General features: G+C 40.0%; 1 protein-coding gene across 1 annotated transcript in view; it reads left to right on the top strand.

The window, feature by feature from the left end:
• KIF26B (kinesin family member 26B) overlaps window positions 1–20580 on the top strand; it is a 307647-nt gene that overhangs the window by 244138 nt on the left and 42929 nt on the right. Inside the window, exon 10 of the mRNA XM_087776470.1 lies at window positions 5245–5404. Coding sequence (XP_087632596.1) covers window positions 5245–5404 — 160 coding nt within the window. The remainder of the gene's footprint in view (window positions 1–5244; window positions 5405–20580) is intronic.

Genomic DNA, 20580 nt, shown 5'->3' with positions numbered 1-20580 from the left:
CCTGCCTCGAAACTGGCTTTAAACAGGCCTTTAAACAATATTCCTTGGTGGTGAAAATTAGCAGAGTTCTCCATTCAGCATGGGGTGGGGCCATTCATACCAGCAGATAATCCACCTGGCTGGTAAAGACCCTCCAAAGGCCGTTCAAGGCCACTGGGGATTATTACCATCACTTGTCAATTTTGTTGCCGTTGTGGAGATACTAACAGTTAGTCCTCAGCACTATGTGGGCCTCTGTATCTTAAAAAAAAAAAAAGTGCTTTTCAAACTGGCTTTTAGTATTATCTTTGCTGATAGTGTTGAAGTCATAGATTAAAATACAGTGGCGACAGGAATTCCTTGCCACCCTTACATTAGCTGTTCCTCTTTGGCACCTAAATAGGGCAGTGTGTGTGGAAGCTGATGTTGGCAATGCGTAAATTGTTCCTACATGTGCACAAAGGGTTCTTGTGGTTCTTTGTAAAGGCTCTGGGCTTTTCAGATTGGCTTGCTCCCTTTCTTTGCCGTAGATGCTTTCACTGGCTTGTATCGTTACTTCCATCTCCCACTTGTAAATGAGGAAAAGATGCTTCTATGTCTACTTATATGTTGTTGTAATTTTCAAAGGTTTCATTTGACTTGCACCATTTATACTTTTTTATTATATTTATCTTCTGTTTCAAGTCTCCCAAATTGTTTATAACTGGACATATACAGAAGGGGTTTTTTTAATAAGTTCCAGAGATAAAAGATTTATATAATATAAGAAGCACCCCCACCGAAAAAGAAAACTTTCATATTAAAATTCTTTTTTTTTAAATAATAATTTTTTACAGGGGAAAATGTTTGTTTGAAAGACACCAGAGACCTCTGCTTTAAATTTCTGGGCTTAAGCAATTCTGCAGAAATAGCATATGTTTCAGCTCCTGGCTCTGCATAGGTTATTTGTAATAAGGAATAGATTGCAAGCTATGATGTGTAGTGTGTGAACACCACTGCAGTATTAATGTCTAATGTTTGAATGCAGCAAATTTACACTGACTGTGCTTATAATGTAAGAGAGAAAACCAGAAAGTTGCTCTAAATGGAAAAGCAGTTTGCGTGTGTTTAAGTAATAACCCCTGTGGAATTGGCATGCAGAAATCTCAATTAACTAAAGGTTTATTAATTAACCACCCTGCGGTGGAAAGGAAGACTGAACGCTCAAACAGACTGGTTCATAGGAATAAAGATGGCTGATTTTGAGGGAATTATTATTAAAATTAGTTAATGCTCCATGCTTTTCACTGCACGCAGGTACATGTACACACAGTCCTTTTCTACTATTTTCAAATGCAATTAATAAAAGGGATAAAAACATTTCCCTGTGGCTATAATGACTCATTTTAAAAAAAGAAGACATGACCCTGTTGGGTTATAATAGGGCATGCTTTGCCCACTGCCTGTAGTTATATCTTTGTCTTGTGGCCATACCACCTCCTGTCTTCAAGTTTCCATATCTGAGTGGCCTCACAAGCCAGGCAGGGTCAGATCTCACTGATAATTGAATGAGGGGGAATTCCAGCTGCTCAGAAAGGGCGCCTAGTGATTATCACTGTCTCCTGCTGTAATGAAGGACTTTTCAGAAAACAACGTGAAGATAGTAGAGATATATAGATTCCAGTAACAGGATTAAAAAAGGAATAGGAGAAAAAAAAACAAACCACCAAAAAACCCAAACAAACCTGGCTTCTAAAAGATAAGAGATTAAAGGGCTGGCTAATGCATGATTTTGGTAAAAAATGGCCATTAGAATAACGCATTGGTACTGTACTTATCTCCTTGTTAGATTCATTACCAGGAATGTCATGAAGCAGGCTTAGCACTATTGAAATAAATGGTATTGTGGCAGAACTGGCACAGTCATTTTTCAGCTGTCAGCTCTGCAAAGTCTCTGTGGCGATAGACAAAAACAAGTGTTAGGATGTTCCACTTCTCCTCTTCTCTCTATAGCTGCCAGGCACATTAGTGGAGAACTTGCCTAACAAATAACTTCATTTTCAGATCAAGCAAGTGCATCTGCCATCCTAAAAATGTCTTACTTGGCCTTGTAAATTAAAGAAGGAAAGATCCAATAATTTCTCTTATTCTGGGTTTCCTCAGCCTGTGTAATAGGAATATGTGTGGAAACAATACGACTAAGATTTTGAATGGTAGGGATTCTTTTCATTTTCTTTTGTTTCCCCAGTGTCTGGTAATCGTAGCAACAGAAATATTTATTATATATAATTCATTGAAGTCACCTGCAGTCATTTTCAGTAGCAACTAAACACTTTGTTTTTCTAAGTAAATCATTGGGAGATACTCAAAAAGGTAATTTCAGCCTTCTGAGGGTAGCAGTCTTACAGGACTCAGGGACTCCAGTCTAAGAGTTTTAAGGACTCTTAGAGGGGAGGCAAAGGTCCTCCATGAGCAGTTCGGAGGAGGTGAAGGTGCAGCTGCCCAGACAGTTCCCCAGGGAAGCCTGACTTTCTGCAGTGAGTGCAGGAACCCGTAGTGCATGTGGATACTTCCCCACAAGAAGTATCCCACCACTTCCCACCACTGAGAGCACAGTGGTGAAACTTCCATGGACTTGTTTAATGGGTTGTCATATAGTTTGGGGACTGTTACAGTGTTTTGAATGTCTAGCCACCAACATTAGTTTTAATCAGAAATTTATTCTTCACTTCTGTTTCATGATATTCAGCATGACTTAACCAATATTACAGTATAATTTAATACATGGAAGTCCTGTGTTGCCTAATACCTGATGTAGCTGAAGCACTAACAGGGCTTAAAAGAAGCAGAAGTTACTGTATTGTCATGGTTTAACCCCAGCCGGCAACTAAGCACCACACAGCTGCTCGCTCGCTGTCCCCTGGTGGGATGGGGGAGAGAATCGGGAGTGTAAAAATGAGAAAACTTGTGGGTTGAGCTAAAGACAGCTTAATAGGTAAAGCAAAAGCCGCGCACACAAGCAAAGCAGAAGAAGGAATTCATTCACTACTTGCCATCGGCGGGCAGGCGTTCAGCCATCTCCAGGAAAGCAGGGCTCCATCACATGTAACGGTTACTTGGGAAGACAAATGCCATCACTCCAAAAGTTATAACTCCCTTCCTTCTTCTTCCCCCAGCTTTATATGCTGAGCATGACGTCATATGGTATGGAACAGCCCTGTGTTCAGCTGGGGTCAACTGTCCCGGCTGTGTCCCCTCCCAGCTTCTTGTGCACCTCCAGGCTACTCACTGGTGGGATGGTGTGAGAAGCAGAAAAGGCCTTGACTCTGTGTAAGCACTGCTCAGCAGTAATGAAAACATCCCTGTATTATCAATGGTATTTTCAGCACAAATCCAAAACATAGCCCCATACTAGCTACTGTGAAGAAAATTAACTCTATCCCAGCCAAAACCAGCACATGTGTTTTAACAATTGACAGAGATGCTGGCTACATTTTTGGAATATTATTCTCAAATCCCATAGCATAAATCACTTTCACAGAAAAATTCTTCTCTCTTTTTTCTTCTTTCTTCCTTCTTTCTTTTTTCTCTCTGCTTTGGTTTTCTTTCATTTCTTCTCTTATTCTTTCTCTTTATTCATGTTTCTTTTTTATATTATCATAAAAATCTACTCATAGTTTTATCATTGTTCATTTTAATTAGCTATCACCTACACCTGAAACAGAATGATAGAATTATATACAACATATTCTACAGAAAGGCTTTATATTTTTATAGAAAGTTTTCTGTCACGCAAGACACCAGGTAGTAGCAATAAGCAGTGAGCCCTGTGTTTTGCAGTGCTTGCAAAATGAAATATCTCTCTCATTTTTTCAGTGTAGGTTAACATGTTTTAAGTTACAGCTAATAGTTATATACATTTAGTAGCTGTATGTTTTCTATATTTATATACATTTTTCATAGTAGACTTTCTTTCTATGAGCAAATCTGCAAAATTATATGATCGTGTATCACCTTTTTGTCAATATATAGAAGTTTTACAAATGTCTTCTTTACATATCTGTGTGAACTTATTTCCTTCTACCTCCTATGGCTATACCACAGCTACTGAATGCAGGGTCATTGAAAAAACATGCTTGTGGTTGATAAGACATTTCCAAAGCAATGAAATGTATCTGGAAACTTCTTTTCTAAGGTCCCCATCATGTAGTTGCTCCCATTGCCATCTTTGCTTGTGAACTGGTCTCCCCCCACCGCTAATACTTTTTTTACCAGATGGATAAGTTGAAGTGCTTGTCAAAATGGCTGTGAATTTATTTGCATAGAGGTAAACTCAGATGTGAATATATTTCCACTCCTGTTTGTTATGTTTGTGTCCTCAAATAGTGCTCTTAACTTTTGACTTAAGATCGTAGAAACAAAACTGCCTTTTCCTACAGATTGCTTCTAAACTAGCTCTTGAGAATAGGGAGGAGTGGTCAAAGATCAGATGCAAAAAAAAAAACAGCTAGGAAATTGTCTTGAGATAATAGAGCATTAGAAGCACTTCTGTAAAGTCTACATAGTCCTCATCCTGAGTTCATAAGGAATCATAGGTTTTTAAAGAGAGCAAATATCTGTTAATCTTGGTGTTTCAGTGGTAGCGTCTTTTCACTTTAAATGCAGTGTGTTGTTACGGAATAAACAAGAAAAAAAGGGATCCACTGCCAGTTTTACAGAAACTATATTCAGAACAGAGAAGCTTGTACACAATCCATTACCCATGGCATGGCAAACCTTTTCTTAGCCCAAATGATAATGTAAAAGTATATAGACTTAAAGCAAAGGTGAATGTCCCACAGACACCAGAGGTTCTTCTGAAGATCCAGTATTCAAGATGGGAAAGATAAGAGAAGCTACCACAGGGTCACTGCTCACCAAGCAGCAATTCCCAGCCTGTAGTTTTCTGGACAGAGGATCTGTAATGACAGAGACAGAAACAGAGACAACTCAGGTAGAGGCTAATAGAGCTATATTAAAAAAAAAAATAATAAAAAAGCACAGTGGTGACTCCCACAGAGTTAAGCCTGCAGGAGCAGGTGAGTACTGAAAGCCTCGGCAAATTTTAAGCAAGTCCGGAGTTGCTATGAAGGCTCACAGTGAGTTAACAGGACGCCTACAGTTTGTTGCTGCTAACATGAATTAGAAAAGGTTTCTGGATTGTTTCCTCTTGGTGAGTCTTTTGCTTTCCTGGGAAGCTGCTTTTGGAGGCACATGCTGACTGTTTGCTTTCTTTGTTTATGGCAGTGTCCGGAGGTCGCAGCCGCTTGCACCTTATTGACCTGGGCAGCTGTGTGAAAGTGCTCAGCAAAAACCGGGAGGGAAGCTCTGGCCTCTGTCTCTCATTGTCAGCACTGGGCAATGTCATCCTCGCCCTTGTCAATGGAAGCAAACACATCCCGTACAAGTAAGTGGTATTCGGCGTTGCACCTAATGCGAGGATGCTTGCAAGCAGCGTGCTTGTCTGGGCCTGAGGCAGACTTGGGTAAGCAGGGAGACAGTCTGCTGGGGTCAGTGCAGCCCTCTTGAGGTACGGCAAAACCTGCCTGAGGTTCAGTGACACCTGATCTAACCTTGCGTCTGGTAGCTACACTGTATTTGACATTCAGGTTTCAAAGGAAGAAGCCTGCTGAAATAGGACCCAGGTGTTTTAAAAATCTTAAGGCTTGAAGTTCAGCACATTCCGATTTTGTTTTCCAGGACTGTTCAAGGATTTCTTTAACGTTTCAGAATATCTGACAGCCAGTTTCAGATTTGCTTCACAGAGACAAATGTTGTTGCCATAATGGAGCACTATGGAGAAAATTATTTTGCTGTCCGTTGTGTGGAATTTAGTTTCTTGAAAATATATGTCACAATGAGCATGCCTGTTTGTCATGGGATTCTTTCTGTGATCCAAGGTTACTCTGCATTTTATTTTTGTGTGATTTGAATCTCCATGTCAGCCTTTCACTTGCAAAAAAGAAGTAGGCCCTTCTAGTCACACTAGACAAGTGGCCTTTGCTACTGCAGGTAGCTTCTAGGAAATCAGAGGAATTGCTCACCTAGTGGGTATGTTTCTCATGTTACTCATTTCTCTTCATCGTTGTCTCACCCCATTTGTCATCTGTGCAGGTCTGAAAGCAAGTTTGGATTCATTACCCAACGCAGACAGTCATACAGCCTTTCAGTTGAGAAATTTCTGAGTCTGTGGACAGTATTGCTTTTCTCTAGCCTAAAGCCTAGGGAGCAGCAACTAGCATCACAGGCTTACACTAGCATCTTGTAATCGAACTGCTAATGAATGTTACCATTCATGAAGGACATGTATATGAGATCTGGAGTTAGGAACAACAGGATGACATGAAAAACAAACCGAGTCATTCACAGAGCATATTTCAGCCCATACATTTTACCCTTTTTATTATTTTAAAGACTGCAAACACGATTATTTTCTCATGTTCATTCAAGATTGCAAGGTATTGACAGGTTTTACTTCTTTGGTTTTGTCTTCATTTTGGAAAATAAACATGAATTGAGTTTGGTTACGATTTTATTTTTCTTCTAACATTTATTTTCCAAAATTATTTGGCAGTCTGGGCTTCAAACATGCTCTCTGGAAACATTCCTGTTCCTGGAGCTCAGTCAGACTGGAATTCAGTTAAGGGCCAACCAAATTTTTACGTATAAACGTTCATTAAATGTTTTGCGGATCATGCACCTAGTCATAGTGTGAAAATAGCTTGAACCCTGCACTTCACAAAGTGTAGCTCAAACTATGCTTATCAAAAACCTGTCTTCCTTCCTGTTGGATTTTATGGATTGAAGGGAAGGCCAACTGTAGGAATAGAAAAGAATGATGCTCCCTAGGCTAGAACTAAACATAAAAGGAACAATTACCAAGTACAACAGCTGTCTTTCCTGGCAATGCCTGACTGGGAGAAAAGCATTACGAAACATGTCTTCTACTTGCTGCAATACCCATCTCTTTCTGCTGTGATTCCCAGCTGTTGCACTTCTGAGCTTACACAGCCTGAGGTGCCAGCACACTTGCTCGTCAGTGTTTCTGTACTGCTGAAAGAAGATAAAAGCTCTCTTCGGGCCAGCATATCCTCTTTGGCCCGCTCCTATAAGAGCAGATAGTATAGAGTATAAGTATAAATATAGAGAAGTGGTTTGTCATCTGTGAATCAGAGGCAATGTCTCTGTTTCTAAGGAGGACTTTTAAAATGTAATTTGAAAAACATATTGGCCTATTTTGGAGCAAATTTTGTTTGAGAAGAGTGCAGAAAGTATTTTTTCCCAAAATGTGATCTATTCATAAGCAATGGGAATAAGAGTCTTGGTGGCTGGGTGAGCGCTAACACTATTTGCTCGGTGATCCAGCAGTACAGGTGTGTGCTGCTCCTCGGTGGAGAAGAGAGGAAGGAGGGGGTGCGTCTGTGGCATTGTAGAAGAGGCTGAGCATCCCGTACTCTGATGTGATATGTGTTTGGTAGCACTCTTGCTTAGAGCAACAGCTAGCCTATTTAGCTGAGATCATTTCCCTTTCTTTTTAGGGGTGTTCTCTTTCACTGTTAAGGATAAAATTAAAATTTCGTTAACTGCCTTTTTTGAGTGGGACGAAAGGAAAACAACAGAAGTGTTTTCTTATGTGACAGCACTGTGCATTGCGTGTGTGGTCTCAGCAAATTTCCATAGAGCAGCAGACAAAATGGAGCATCTTTTCTTTATCTGAGCTATTAAACAGCCGCTAAGTATTTTATGGCAGCCTGTCAGTAGGCACTGCATTGCTTCCTGGGAGCCCGGAAACTCACAATTTCATAGACATCAGGTTTTCTCTTACTGCAGAAATTTCATTCTCTGAAGTCTGAGAGGCTGCAGGCTCTTAAAGTCCCTTCAGTGCTGTATCCAGCTTTATCTCCACAGGTAGTAGTTGTAGGGAAAAGCTTGTTCAGATTCATAGCTGGTATAAGCAGATGCTACTGCATTGCCTTCAGTGGGCTGTGTGTTTATGTCAGGGATGAATTTGCCTCTCTGCCTGCAGTCTCTATGAAAAACACATGCTGGTGTTCAGCACATTTTGCATTTTTTTTTCTTACCCATAAGGCTAAGCCTTGGAAGCCATTAAGTTGGAATCTTTCTCCCTTGGGAACACACACACACACCATTTTGGGAACAGTAACACAAATTGACACTAGCTTTAGCAGGAACTTGTCTACTAAAGTTGTAAGAAAGTAATGTAGAAATTCTCAGACATCAAACAATACAGGCTGACATGGTTTGGGATCTTGTCCTGCATTCAAGTTAAATTCCACATGGGTCTGAAGTATGGGCAAGAATCCCTATAATGGGCAACAACATGCAGCTAATGAGTGACCAGGCCATGATTTCTGGGAGTTTGTATCTTTCATATATGTACTTATAATCTCTCTCTAATATCTCAGTAGGTTACCTCTTTGTCACTATTAATGTCCAGACCTATTTTAAACCTTAGTAAGCACATTATTCTGTCATGGTATGAACCATTGAGTTCTTCCAGCTCAGTATGTCATATAAAAATAGAATTCTTAATTTGCCTTAAATACATTTCCATTTAATGTCACCAGTTTCTTTTGCTCTTGAGTTACAAGCAAATCCCTCAAAATACTGGGCGAGAATTATTTTCTCCGCAGGAATGTCAAATATCTTCATAAAACTTGGAAAGGGGCAGTTGCAAGCCCAATGAAGAGCAAGGGAGGCAACTCCTGCCCTGACCAAGTTTGACAGGGCTCAGATCTGCCACAGGAGGAGAGTTTTGCTAAGCTGCAGTAATTGTTAGTGCCATTTTATTTTTTTAAGAGCATTTCAGTTTTACATTAGTGCTGCATTATCTGCCTCTGATTTCCAAGATGAATGTGTTTTAAACCCTCAAATGAATACCCATTTGCACAAACTCCAGTTACTGGTTTATATAGCTCACTATTCAAAAACTACTCCAGTTGCTAGGCAACAGGGGTGGTGATAATTCATGGTAATGCTGTTTTGGAAATAATCATTTTTATACATTTTAATGACTATGAGAATGTAAGAAAACTCTTTAGAAAAGTGCAAGGCTGTATGAATTTCTCTTTCAGAAATTGTTGCTTGTTTTATTTAATAGGCTTCTCTCTTAATGTGCTATCCCAATGTGCTAGTGTTTCTGGAGGCATCCTATATTTTCAACTACATGCTTATGCTCATCCAAGGAGGGAGTCGTGTCCATAAAATAGATGTGCATGAGTCAAAAGCATGAATTTATTCTTGGCACTTCTGCTTCTCTGTCATATGGTTGCAGTTCCTCACAGACCTTACATGCTGGTATTGGTTTTTTTTATCCTATATGTAGAAAATAAAATTATATTAAGTGACTGGTGCAAGGTTGCACAAGAGGCTTAGTGGCAGAGCCAACATGTTTTAAGATCTAATCCAGTGCTTAAACCATGGGCTAATCCATTCTTTCTTTCTGTATGACCTTTGGAAAATAATTTATTTCTGTATTTATTTATTTATTCCCATTTATAAAACTGAGCTAGAAAAAAAACAAGCAGGACTTTGTAAAGGGCATTCAGACTTGGCAAAAAGCGCTGCTTACATTTTAACTGTTGCTAGGACTCTGTTACCGTATTTTTTCACTTTTTTAGAGTTATGGACTCACATAGATGATTCTAATGGGATGCAAAATCTGTTTTTTTAGGTCAAGGGTAGACTATTATTGCTTTTAAGTGAAGAGGAGAAAAGGGAAAGTCTTGGATTATAGTATTGTGGTATAAAAGATGAGCCTAAAGAATATGCTGTATATCAGATATTTTCTTTAAATTGTTAGTTAATTATTGGAGTAAAAATGAAAATGAGGTTTGGATGGATCCAGTAATTCAGATTCTTTTCTTGGTTAAATGGGTGTATCTATCTGCAGTTGTTTCTTCTGTGTAAAAAAATAGTCTGTGAAGAGAACTGGGATCCCAGGTATCTTTTGTTTATACGTCTCACCTTTGCATTTATAGCATGAATTAGATTATTTGTCTCAGAAGAAATGTCAGTGAAAACTGTTCAGGAAGAGATAAGGAAAGCTAAAAACGAGTTTACAATACAATTCTAGTACAATAACTAGTATTAGTACTGGAGATTTTATCCTTATGTATGAGCTTGTACTAAATCTTAGTTTTGTGGGATTCACACAACCATGTCTGCTTACTAGGCCTAAGAATTTATTGCCTAAATTGAACTATACACCCAATGAGCAATCTGTTTATTCGTTACTTCATCAGTGCCTAAACCTAAAATAATTTATTTTTTTAATTGAGAGATTTCAACCACTTTTGCTTTCCACTACTGCATCTATTAGTCTTCTGTTCCTTGCTTTTGCTTCTCCTCAGTGAGAACATGGTACAAAGACAACAAAAAGCCTCAGAAAAAATCTAGTGCTGTCTTTGGAATCTCCAATCTTTCTCTGTTAATTCAGTATTTAACATATTAGAATTGGATGAAGAACTGTTTTGCTGTTTTACTTGTGGAAATGCGAGAGCAGATGAAGGGGAAATAATGAAAATGAGGACATGAGTGACAGCTGAAACAGAATCACAGGAGTTGGAAATGGCCCAAAATGAATGGGAGAGCTCTGAGAGACACTGAGATAACATGTAGAGCAGACAACAATCCAGAGAGAAGAACTGGGAAGCAAAAGAGAAAAAGAAATGAGCCCATTCAAAAAGACGAATAAGCCTAAGAAATACCCCTCAATGATGCAATTGTAGGAGAGTGGTCAATAGAGATTTTGTTGAATGTGAAATAGTTCCTAATTAGCTATCAAAACATGACCTGCTCAGGAACAAAAGAATTTTTCCATGATATTGGCAGCCAGGTCGTATGGACCAGAGCCTTGGCTAAGAGACAGGGAAGCCACTGGAGCAATGCCATATTACACTAGCTGGCCCTCGGTGCATGCTCTTTGACACTAGCCAGTGTGCTTTGGCAACATGGAAGATAAATGCAGTTGCCAGCAAGAGGCGAGCACTGAAACACTGTCAGCATAGATATAATGAGGACTTGGAGCATCTGGCAATTACTTTCACCTTTGGGTTTTTTCTGTAGCTAACAGTTTTACTAGGTTGAATTTCAGACAATTTTCTTCTTTATTCCAGGGAACTACATAAAATAGATGGAATCAGGGATGCACAGTCTGTGAATGCAGGAAAACTTCTTACATTTTATTAGAGTAATTTAATCTGCAACTCAAGAGCATGAGGATAACGGCTTTTGCATGCTCCAGCAATCGCTGCTGCAGTGTTCATCAGCAATGCGCTTTATTGTAGGACAGTTTGTACAGCTGATAGTGCAGATTTGAGCTTTATCTGCACATGTCTTACAGTATCATGTTTTATCATCAAGTTAATGAGAGATAGTAGACAAAATCCTCAAGGAAAGCTTCAGTGGAGCTGCCATTCCCCAGCTTTGGGTTTTCAGCTCAGTCCTGCCAGACTGGCAACGTGATAATTATTGGAGCAGAGGTGTCTGCGTGCATGTGTAGTGGATGTAAGCGAGTGTGTTGCATTCACTGAGCCCGATGCCCTGTTACACCGGTTTTACAACAGCCCTCAGTTGACATGTCTCCATTCTGCACAAGTGTTCAAGTGGGAAGAAGCAGGCCTCATGAGCTAACTCTTTTAATGTTCTTTGAACTGCTTGATGAATTACCGCTTTACAGATACTGTAACAAGCAAATAATGATGGACTGCAAAATGAAATGAGAAGGGAAGTGCTTGTGGTTTATAGTCAGATTTAATAGCAATTACTAATTGCATTTAAATAGCCATTCCTATCAGCAGCAGATAGCTGCATCGTGGAAGGACACTACTTTGGTCCCGGGCCAGTGCAGACATGACTGGTAATGAAAAAGCAATCCAGTAGTGTCCAGATATTCCTGAAATATAACTTGAGTGGGACCCAAATAGGCCATTGTGGTGATTTCATATACAAATGAATCTGTACTTAATTCATTAAAATGCCATTTTGAACCTTCAGTTAGGGTATCCAGCAGTTTATTCTCACCTGTTCCACCACTGGTTCAGGCTCAGTTGAACATTAATACATTTTCTCGTCTGGAAATGTGGCGATAATTCATTTCATGTATAATTGAACAATTTTTAAATAGTCATATTCTTGGAATAACTAGCTCTTGTGCAATGCAGCAAAGTATCAAAAAGCATGTAGTAATATTTATTAGCCTCACTTCACGTTTTTGGTTATCTCCAGTTTCTTGAATAGTTGCATATGGATATGATCTGTGAAATTAACTTTAATTTCCCTACTGATCCTTCTTTACCTGCACAAAACCAGTGTGACTCAGGGCAAGAGAGCAGAGACATCCCACTGCAGGCGACCAAAGAAAATAGCTTTTCTTTGTATAGTGCCAGTATGTTGCCCTTTGCTTGGAGTTGGGCATCTCATCACTAAGAAGAGGTTACAGGCTGCAGGGAATTTAAAAGAGAAGCAAGAAGAATTATGAATGGCTTGAGTTGAAAGGGTTACTCACCTGGAAGAACACCGTGACAGAAATAAAGCTTCATAGCTTGCAGGGAAAAGGGGACCTCTGAGAGGGGAGATGGCAACTACTCTGTAGTATTTCAAGGATGTGAATTCACACAGGAGGAGAGAATTGTTTCTGGTGAGAAAAAGTGGCAGAATGATTTCTTATCCTTAAGTAATGAGACAGAGGAATATAAACTTGAAAGCATACTAACAGTGATTGCTGTTAGTCAATGGAATAACTTCCCAAGAGCTGAAGTGAACACTTCATTGGTAGAGTGATTTAAAAGCAAAATAAGTATGTAACTAACAAATACTAATTAACAGATATATAACAAACAGTTCCAGACTGGTTAGGCGCTAGGCTTATGCACTTTCAGTGCAGAGTTCTTGGGCCAAATCTTTAACAATTTTCAATAGCTGTACTTCCATTTTGATAATTTATCTTCATCCTTGTTTAGAAAGTGTTTGCACATGGCAGGCAGTTATACAAATAAACAATAAAACATGTTCTAGTGTGTCTACTAGAATCTCCTCTGCTTTTAGGAGTCTGAAAACTAGCAGTCAGCTGCATTGTTACACTTGCATGGCATCAAAGAAATCCAGAAAGTCTCAGCGGTGTCTTTCTCAAGACTCTACTCTAGCAGGGCTATGGGTTGTCCAGTCAATTTCTGTGTCAGATGATTTAACTCAGTTAACCACTTTTCTTCCTTCATCATTTAGTTACCCTTTTTTTTTTAAGATCTCTTTCTCTTTGAATTGCAAAATCGAGTTCTCCCAGTGCTTGATCCAAAACTCAGTGTAAGTCAATGGAAATCTTTTTTTTGGGGCTTTGGCTTAAGCCCACAGATTAGAAAACATGCTTATATCTAATTAGATGAGATAATCCTCAAATCCTTGCTAAGGGATATTGTATACCGTAGTTCATGTTCAGTATTTGATGATTAACAGCTTATTTGTTTGTTGTGGTTTAGCCCCAGCCGGCAACCAAGCACCACACAGCCGCTCACTCACTCCCCCCTGGGTGGGATGGGGGAGAAAATCTGAAGAGCAAAATTAAGAAAGCTTCTGGGTTGAGACAAGAACAGTTTAATACTTGAAATAAAATAATAATTGTAGTAGTAGTAGTAGTAGTAGTAGTAGTAGTGATAATAATAATAATAATAATAATAATAATAATAATAATAATAATAATAATAATAATAATAATAATATTGTGATTAAAAGGAAAACAATGAGAGAGAGAGAGAGAAACAAAATGCAGGAAAAACAAGTGATGCAACTGCTCACAACCTGCCAACCGATGCCCATCCCTGAGCAGCGATCACTGCCCCCCAGCCAATTCCCCCAGTTTATATACTGGGCATGATGTCATATGGTATGGAATAGCCTTTTGGCCAGTCTGGGTCAGCTGTCCTGGCTGTGCCCCCTCCCAGCTTCTTGTGCACTGGGCAGAGCACGGGAAGCTGAAAAGTCCTTGACTGGTGTAAGCGCTACTTAGCAACGACTAAAACATCAGTGTGTTATCAACATTATTCTCATCCTAAATCCAAAACACAGCACTATACCAGCTACTAGGAAGAAAATCAACTCTATCCCAGGCAAAACCAGGACATTGTTAAAAGAGGCAGTATGTGGTTAAGTGTTACCTAGCGATGAGTTTGGGATTGCAAGAGATGTAATTGATGGAATTGGTGAACGTGAAAACTGGAAATGTGCAATCATCTATTGACTGGTTGCAGATGGGCCTGTGACCATGAATTTGGAGCTCAAGAAGATTATATAGGAACTTGCCACATAAATAGGGATTTGTGACTACTGAAACGGCACAAGCAAGACTATTTGACTTTCCTCTTCAATGTATATAAATAGTATTTGTGACCTTAACTTAAAAATAAACAAAAACTTGGTTTACATTTTCTGGGCAAATAGTTGAACAATTTTTCTTCATGCTCTTTCTTTTCTTGGACTCTATTTGAGGACATCCCTCAACAGTATGACAAGCCCTAGAAGCTTTGAAGAGAATTGCATCGTTGTAAATGGAGAATGTTTCACAGAGTTTGTATTATTGCTGCAAGAGCATTTGAATGGCATTGCAACTGCAAGGTGTTTTTTTCCGTACAAACTTTTATTGAAGTTCTTATTTTCATAACATGTTTGAGAGGAAAGCAACGAAGACAATCCTCTTGTGCTCTTCAGATACCAGCTAGCTTCTGCTGGATGATCAAAGTTTTCTGGCTGGTGGTTGCCTCCAGGCCTGTACACAATGAACAGATGTGAAGTGAATTTTTTAAAATATGCATTGACTTTTTAGAGTTAAGCAGGCTGGTTAGAACTGTCTTCTGAAATACTAAAATTAGCTCTCTCTCCTGCTGCAGAACAAACTTGTTAGATTATTTTAATTTTTAAAATTTTGTTTGTTTATAAATGCTATCAGGTGACACACTTTCTAGCAATATGTGGCAAGACTCAGTAAAATTAATTTCAGACAGCATGTTTAACTGTTTTAGCTGTATTTTGTCTCATCCACCCCATCAGCAAAACTGTTCTACTTGACATATTTAAAATTATTTTTCAATGGGTTATTTTTGAGGGGTGGGGGGAGTTACTAAATTGTTTCTCTCCCTATTCATTAGTTTTTGCTCTTGGGCAGAAATAAAGCTTCACTCATTTTGAAAATCAATGACAAAACACACATCCATACTGTCAGAAATGTCAGCCCTTCTGGCTCCCTTTGGTACGGCTGGTTCTGAAGAGCAGAGAGCTGGGTGGCAGAATGATGGTGGCGGCAGCTGTTTTGGGTGCTGTTACAAACCTGGGAGCTATGGCGATACAGTCTTCAGTCTCTATAAATAGAAGAAAAGGAGAAAGTTGGGAGCTGTCATAGACGGGAAGGGATTTTTGGGCTTGGAATAGGATGCACAATGTATTACACTCTTTGCAGGAGCAGGTGCTCTCACTGACTGACGTCTCTATCCTGCTGCCCTCACTGTAAGCAGCTTGCACAGCCTTCAGCTTTCCTGGGTGTCCTGCCTGCCTTCAGCGGGAGCTCCAGAGGGCTGGGCTCTCACACAGCCCCCAGCGTCGTCTGTGCCAGTCCCTTGGGCAGCTCAGACTGCACTGGGCGCCTGCGCCGCTTGACTCAGAGACAGCCCGAGAACAAACAAGGGGAGCCACTTACAAGGTGAGCTGTTAAAAGCACCTCATCATCTCTGCACAAGTGGGACCTGAATCTCCTTGGAGCAGTCTTTTAAGGATTGAACACAATTTTCATGTCTGCCTCCAGCTATAAACAGAGTAGCAGAATCTTTTGTGCTCCTAGACTGCGTTTCCTCTCTCTTGCAAACAACAGTTTTCACAGGCTCCATGTGATGTGCTTTGAAGTTACACCTCTGTGCAATAGGAGAGGAATTAGAGGCAGTATCCAGATCTGCTACCCAGTTGGCATGTACTGCATAACAAAAATAAATGTTTCCAAAGGTATGGTGTTAGAGAAATAACTGCACTTTTTCAGAGAGAGAAAGAGAGTATTCTAGGAGCTCTGCGTACTCAATCAGACCATGCTGACATGCACCTCCTGAAACCTGCTCATCTCTCTCATGTGCAGACATTGCTGGAGCGATGGAGGATAGTTATTCTCCTGTCAAAAGGAACTGAGGGTAACTGCTGTAGCTGCAATAGTTTATACTGATGTGAAAGAGGGGCTGATGGAGGACCAATGCTGAATAAGATTTGACTCTGAAAATACATGTTTGTGAAAGAGAAACAGTTGGCACCCTACCACATTGTGCTCCAGTGAAATTTGTGAAACGCTCCTATGTTTTTTCAGCCAAGAGTTGAGGCTGCTTGCTGTGGAGTGTGTTTTACAGAAAAAGGGAGGGTGTGCTGTGGTAACCTGTAGGATCTTTGCATCATGCACAATATAAAATAAGCCTCTTAAGCTGGTAATAGATTTTCTTTTCTCTTGTTAGGTGACTACTGCCATGTTGGATGGCTATGTGCTGTATAATGGCATTATAATCAGTGGCTTTTGTTGGTTTTGAGCTACTCTTGATTGCAGTCCTCTGTGAGCTCCTTCACCTGGCATCATTTATCTGTGTGTCAGACAAACTTCAAGAAGGTTACACAACTGGCAAAGTCCTTTGTGTCCATTTGCAGGTGCTGTGTCAGCTCCCCTCACGCTCATCTCGGCGCAACGAGCCCCATGGCGATGAGTGTGTTTGGGGAAGGCTCTGGCTGCTGTGAATCTGAACGTGATGCTTTGGGTCTCTCTGCTGTACGTGCTCCCAGGGGCTGTCACCTGTCTTCCCAGCAGGGTCAGGGCTTCTCCAGGCAGGGACATCATGCTTCTGCAGTGCTGTAGCAGAAGTCCTCTGGTCTCTACTGATATCACAAACACATCTGTTAGCTGTACTCTGAAAACTGAAATGGATTTTTTCATCCTCCCAAAAAAATTCATAGTTTTGCTTAAATTTTTCTACAAAACATCTTTTTTCACAGAGACATAAGACACTAAAAGCAGAGAATTACAAGCAAGCCAGTAGGTATATTTGACAATAAACTGGCTATTGGAAACACATACCACAATAAAGTTTTCTTTACAAATTGGCTTATTTGATTAGAGAAGAATTTACGTTGTTTAATACGTAAGATTTTTGAATTTTCTCTGGTAATGCTGTTATATCACACCCATGCAAAAAATAGTAGAACCCTTAAAAATGCATTTTTAATTCCATTGGCTGGATTCCATCCATCAATGGTGCTTCTTTGTGGAGCGATACCTGATTCTTTTAAGGAATCTCAGCTTCACACTAATAACTGTTACTATGTTTCTCACAGTAAATGAACATCTCCCAGCCACATGGTCTGATTATGTGAGAGCACATTATTGAAACATTTCTGGCAGTTAAATCTGCAAACCTTTGCATATTTAAGTAGAGAACATTCTTTTGGAGTATCTAGAAAGATTGGCTGAGAGCGGCAGGTCTTCACTGCTCTTGCTGTGCAGGTTCCAAGAAGGAGAGTCCCGAGGGATTCTTGTTCCTTTTGCCCATAGTAGGAAGAAAAATTCTCTACCACTGTATTTAGGAAAAAGGTCCAGCTTCGTGCACGTCAAAGGCTATGCACTTATTGTGTTACGGTCAGGGCTGGATGAGTGCTGAGAACTCGCTCAGCATACTGTCCTCTGCCATTATCCAAGTTTTGAATTGCACAAGTATAGACCAGCAATGGATGTGTTTGAGTGGTTGATTTAGAGATATAATATGTTTCTTGAGGCATTAATGTGCGTTTTGACCATCTCTATTTTTGACTCCTTCAGAGCAGGAACCAGTAAACACAGGGTACAATATTGGTATTGTTGGGTGAATCTCGTAGTCTTCAGAAAAGAAACTCCAAAACAGTTAGACTGCAGGAGATGACATAGCCCCTAAATGTGATCTTGTGCTGCTTCTCAAATATTTCTGTCATTGCTCTCAATCTGTTTGTATTAATTATTAAATATAGAACTTTTATATCCCGTGATGCCCTTTATTTACACAGGCTTTACAGAATGTGGATCAGATACGTTTTCCTACCTGTTCCTGCCTACATCTTACCAATTTTAATCCTTTGCACTCATTAACAAGTGGTAACATTATGAAACATCCTGTTCTTTTCCTTCGTTATCTGCAGTATATTTCAGAAGTAACTTTTATTTATCATATAGTTCTGGCAAATAACTGTGAAGCACTCATTGTCACTGCTGCAGTATCTTTAGTCCATGGTTATTCAGAATCTGAATTCTGGCTGCAGTTTCTCAAATACTTTCATAATCTCAAGCAGGTTGGGGAGAAGGAGGCAGACATAATTGGAAGCCACATTTCTGATTCTGGGGCATTCCAGGGGCCCAGCGCTCCATGTTCTGGAGACTTAACTGGCAGCAGGCACCCCAGGATGCCTGTTGGGCCGCCCTGCTGCCTGACATCTCCACAGGACCCAGTGCACAGTGCTGTGACCCTGTCGCTGACAGGTCCCCTCTGCTGGCAGCAGTCACATCCTTGGCAATCCCCTATGGCAGACGTGTAGGACACCCACAGGAAATAGTGTCTTGACTGCTGTCTCGGTGACTGTGCTCCTCAACATTCCCTGAAACTATATATGATGCTCTTTTACAGGGTGGAGAAGGTCTAGAGATGTGTGAAGCTCTCACCCGTTTCTGTTTTCTTTTATGTTTGCAAGGTCTGAAATGGAATGGTATGTTCTGTGTTAATTGATTAAATGGCATCTATCATAACATAAAGAGATCAAACAGAATTATTTTTTCTCCCATGTTACCATTTAAAGCTCTCAATTCTGCTCAGATCATTAGCGTGTAATTTTCAGATGAGCTAGCCAGAAGGTCCCTAAATAAAAATGAGTAGAAAAGATTAGCTAGGAAAGCTAGACTGGTAATGAGCTCTTGCACTATGGTAATGTGCTAGGTTTATAGTTCATATCTAGCCCTCATCAGGGATAAGTGCAAGTTGTCAGCATTTGATAGCTAATTGGTGTTTCTTGGAATTACACTGCAACAAAAACACTGAAATGAAAATAAAGCTTTTCTTTATATATGACAAGTTAAGAGTTAATTATAAATGCTTGGGTCAAATACACCTCTTAGCTACACTATATGCAAATCTGCTGCGCTGAGGGAAGTATAAACTTCTTTGGTCCCTTTTGGGTCATTATTACTTTTTTTGAAACTAGTACTGTAGCATCTTTGAAAACAGAACAGGACCCTTAAACCATTTGCTATGTATTTAATATGTCATACATCACACAAAAAAATAACTAAACCCGAACTACTGGAAAATATTAACAATGCAATAATGACTTGAACTCTCATAACAGCCCGTTTGTTATTGATTGTATTTACTCCGTGTTCATTTGAGAACTGCTGTCCTCCCACAGAATTAATTGGACATAAAATCATAACATAGATCTGAAAAATTATAAGGCAGGAATACTCTAAGCCACAGGACATGAAAGACTTAAAAGTCTGGCTAACTTGACATTTGTGAGCTGAGATTTTTGTCATTGCACAGCTATAATTAGGTGGCTCTAATCACTCTCATAATGCTAATATGCGAAATGTCCTGTCTGTCCTCAGTAGCTGGTGGTGGGAATGACTGCTATGCACAATGTTGTGCTTCAAAACTGTGAAGCCTGACAAGCTCTGTGAGCAGGACTGGCTCTGCCATGCATGCTCCAACAGATATTTAGCCACCTCTTGAGAGGCTGAAGCATACATGATCACACTATCTCATTGCTAGTCATCCAAATACATTTTTTTAATTGGCTATTTAATTGACCATTTCTAATCAGATTTAACATGGGGGCAGGCCTTCAGATATCTGAGGTCTGTGCAAGACCCCTGGGACTGGGAGAGGAACAGAGCAGAAGCATGCTGGGCCATGCAGATGTGCAGCCAGCAGTTACCTGCTCCATTGCATGCTGGCTCGCCAACCAGCTGAGCCTAGTGCTGGCCAGCCAGGATGCACAAGCCAACAGGGAGACAGGAAGGAGCTGCAGCTGGAGGAGATGAGTTAGGTGGGATTTGGCAAGGTGAGGTCATAGGGACTATGCAGAAGAGTGGGGAGCAGAAGTCTAGGAAATGGAGGAACACAGGACACAAACCCACAGGAAACTAGTCTTCATTAATTCTTCTATTCATAGAACAACTTGTTCATTTATTCAGATCCTCACCATTTGAAATGCAATTAGATGAATGTATTTTCCTGCTGAGTAAAATTCATACAGTCAGCAGACAAACCCCTCTCTAAATGATTTGCTCATCAGTGTGTATGGAGGAGGAGGGATAGAGAGAAGAGCTTAAATGAGTTCGCTGCTAGATCATCTGAATTAAGTGATCAATTTTTGTTGCTGCAATAGCTGCAAATTTAACACTGAAATGTTAAGAAAGTCCCACTACAACAAAAATTCAGTCTTAGCATTCAGATGTTAGAGGAACTAATCCTGAAGGCCTGAGCTAAAACTCACTTTAGAGTAAATCTGGACATCAGGTATTGACTACTTGGAGGG

The sequence above is a fragment of the Nipponia nippon genome, unplaced genomic scaffold (assembly GCF_047370975.1).
Source record: "Nipponia nippon isolate SJK-2023a ecotype South Korea unplaced genomic scaffold, ASM4737097v1 scaffold_4, whole genome shotgun sequence".
Classification (NCBI taxonomy): domain Eukaryota; kingdom Metazoa; phylum Chordata; class Aves; order Pelecaniformes; family Threskiornithidae; genus Nipponia; species Nipponia nippon.
This window is presented reverse-complemented; position numbering and strand designations above follow the sequence as displayed.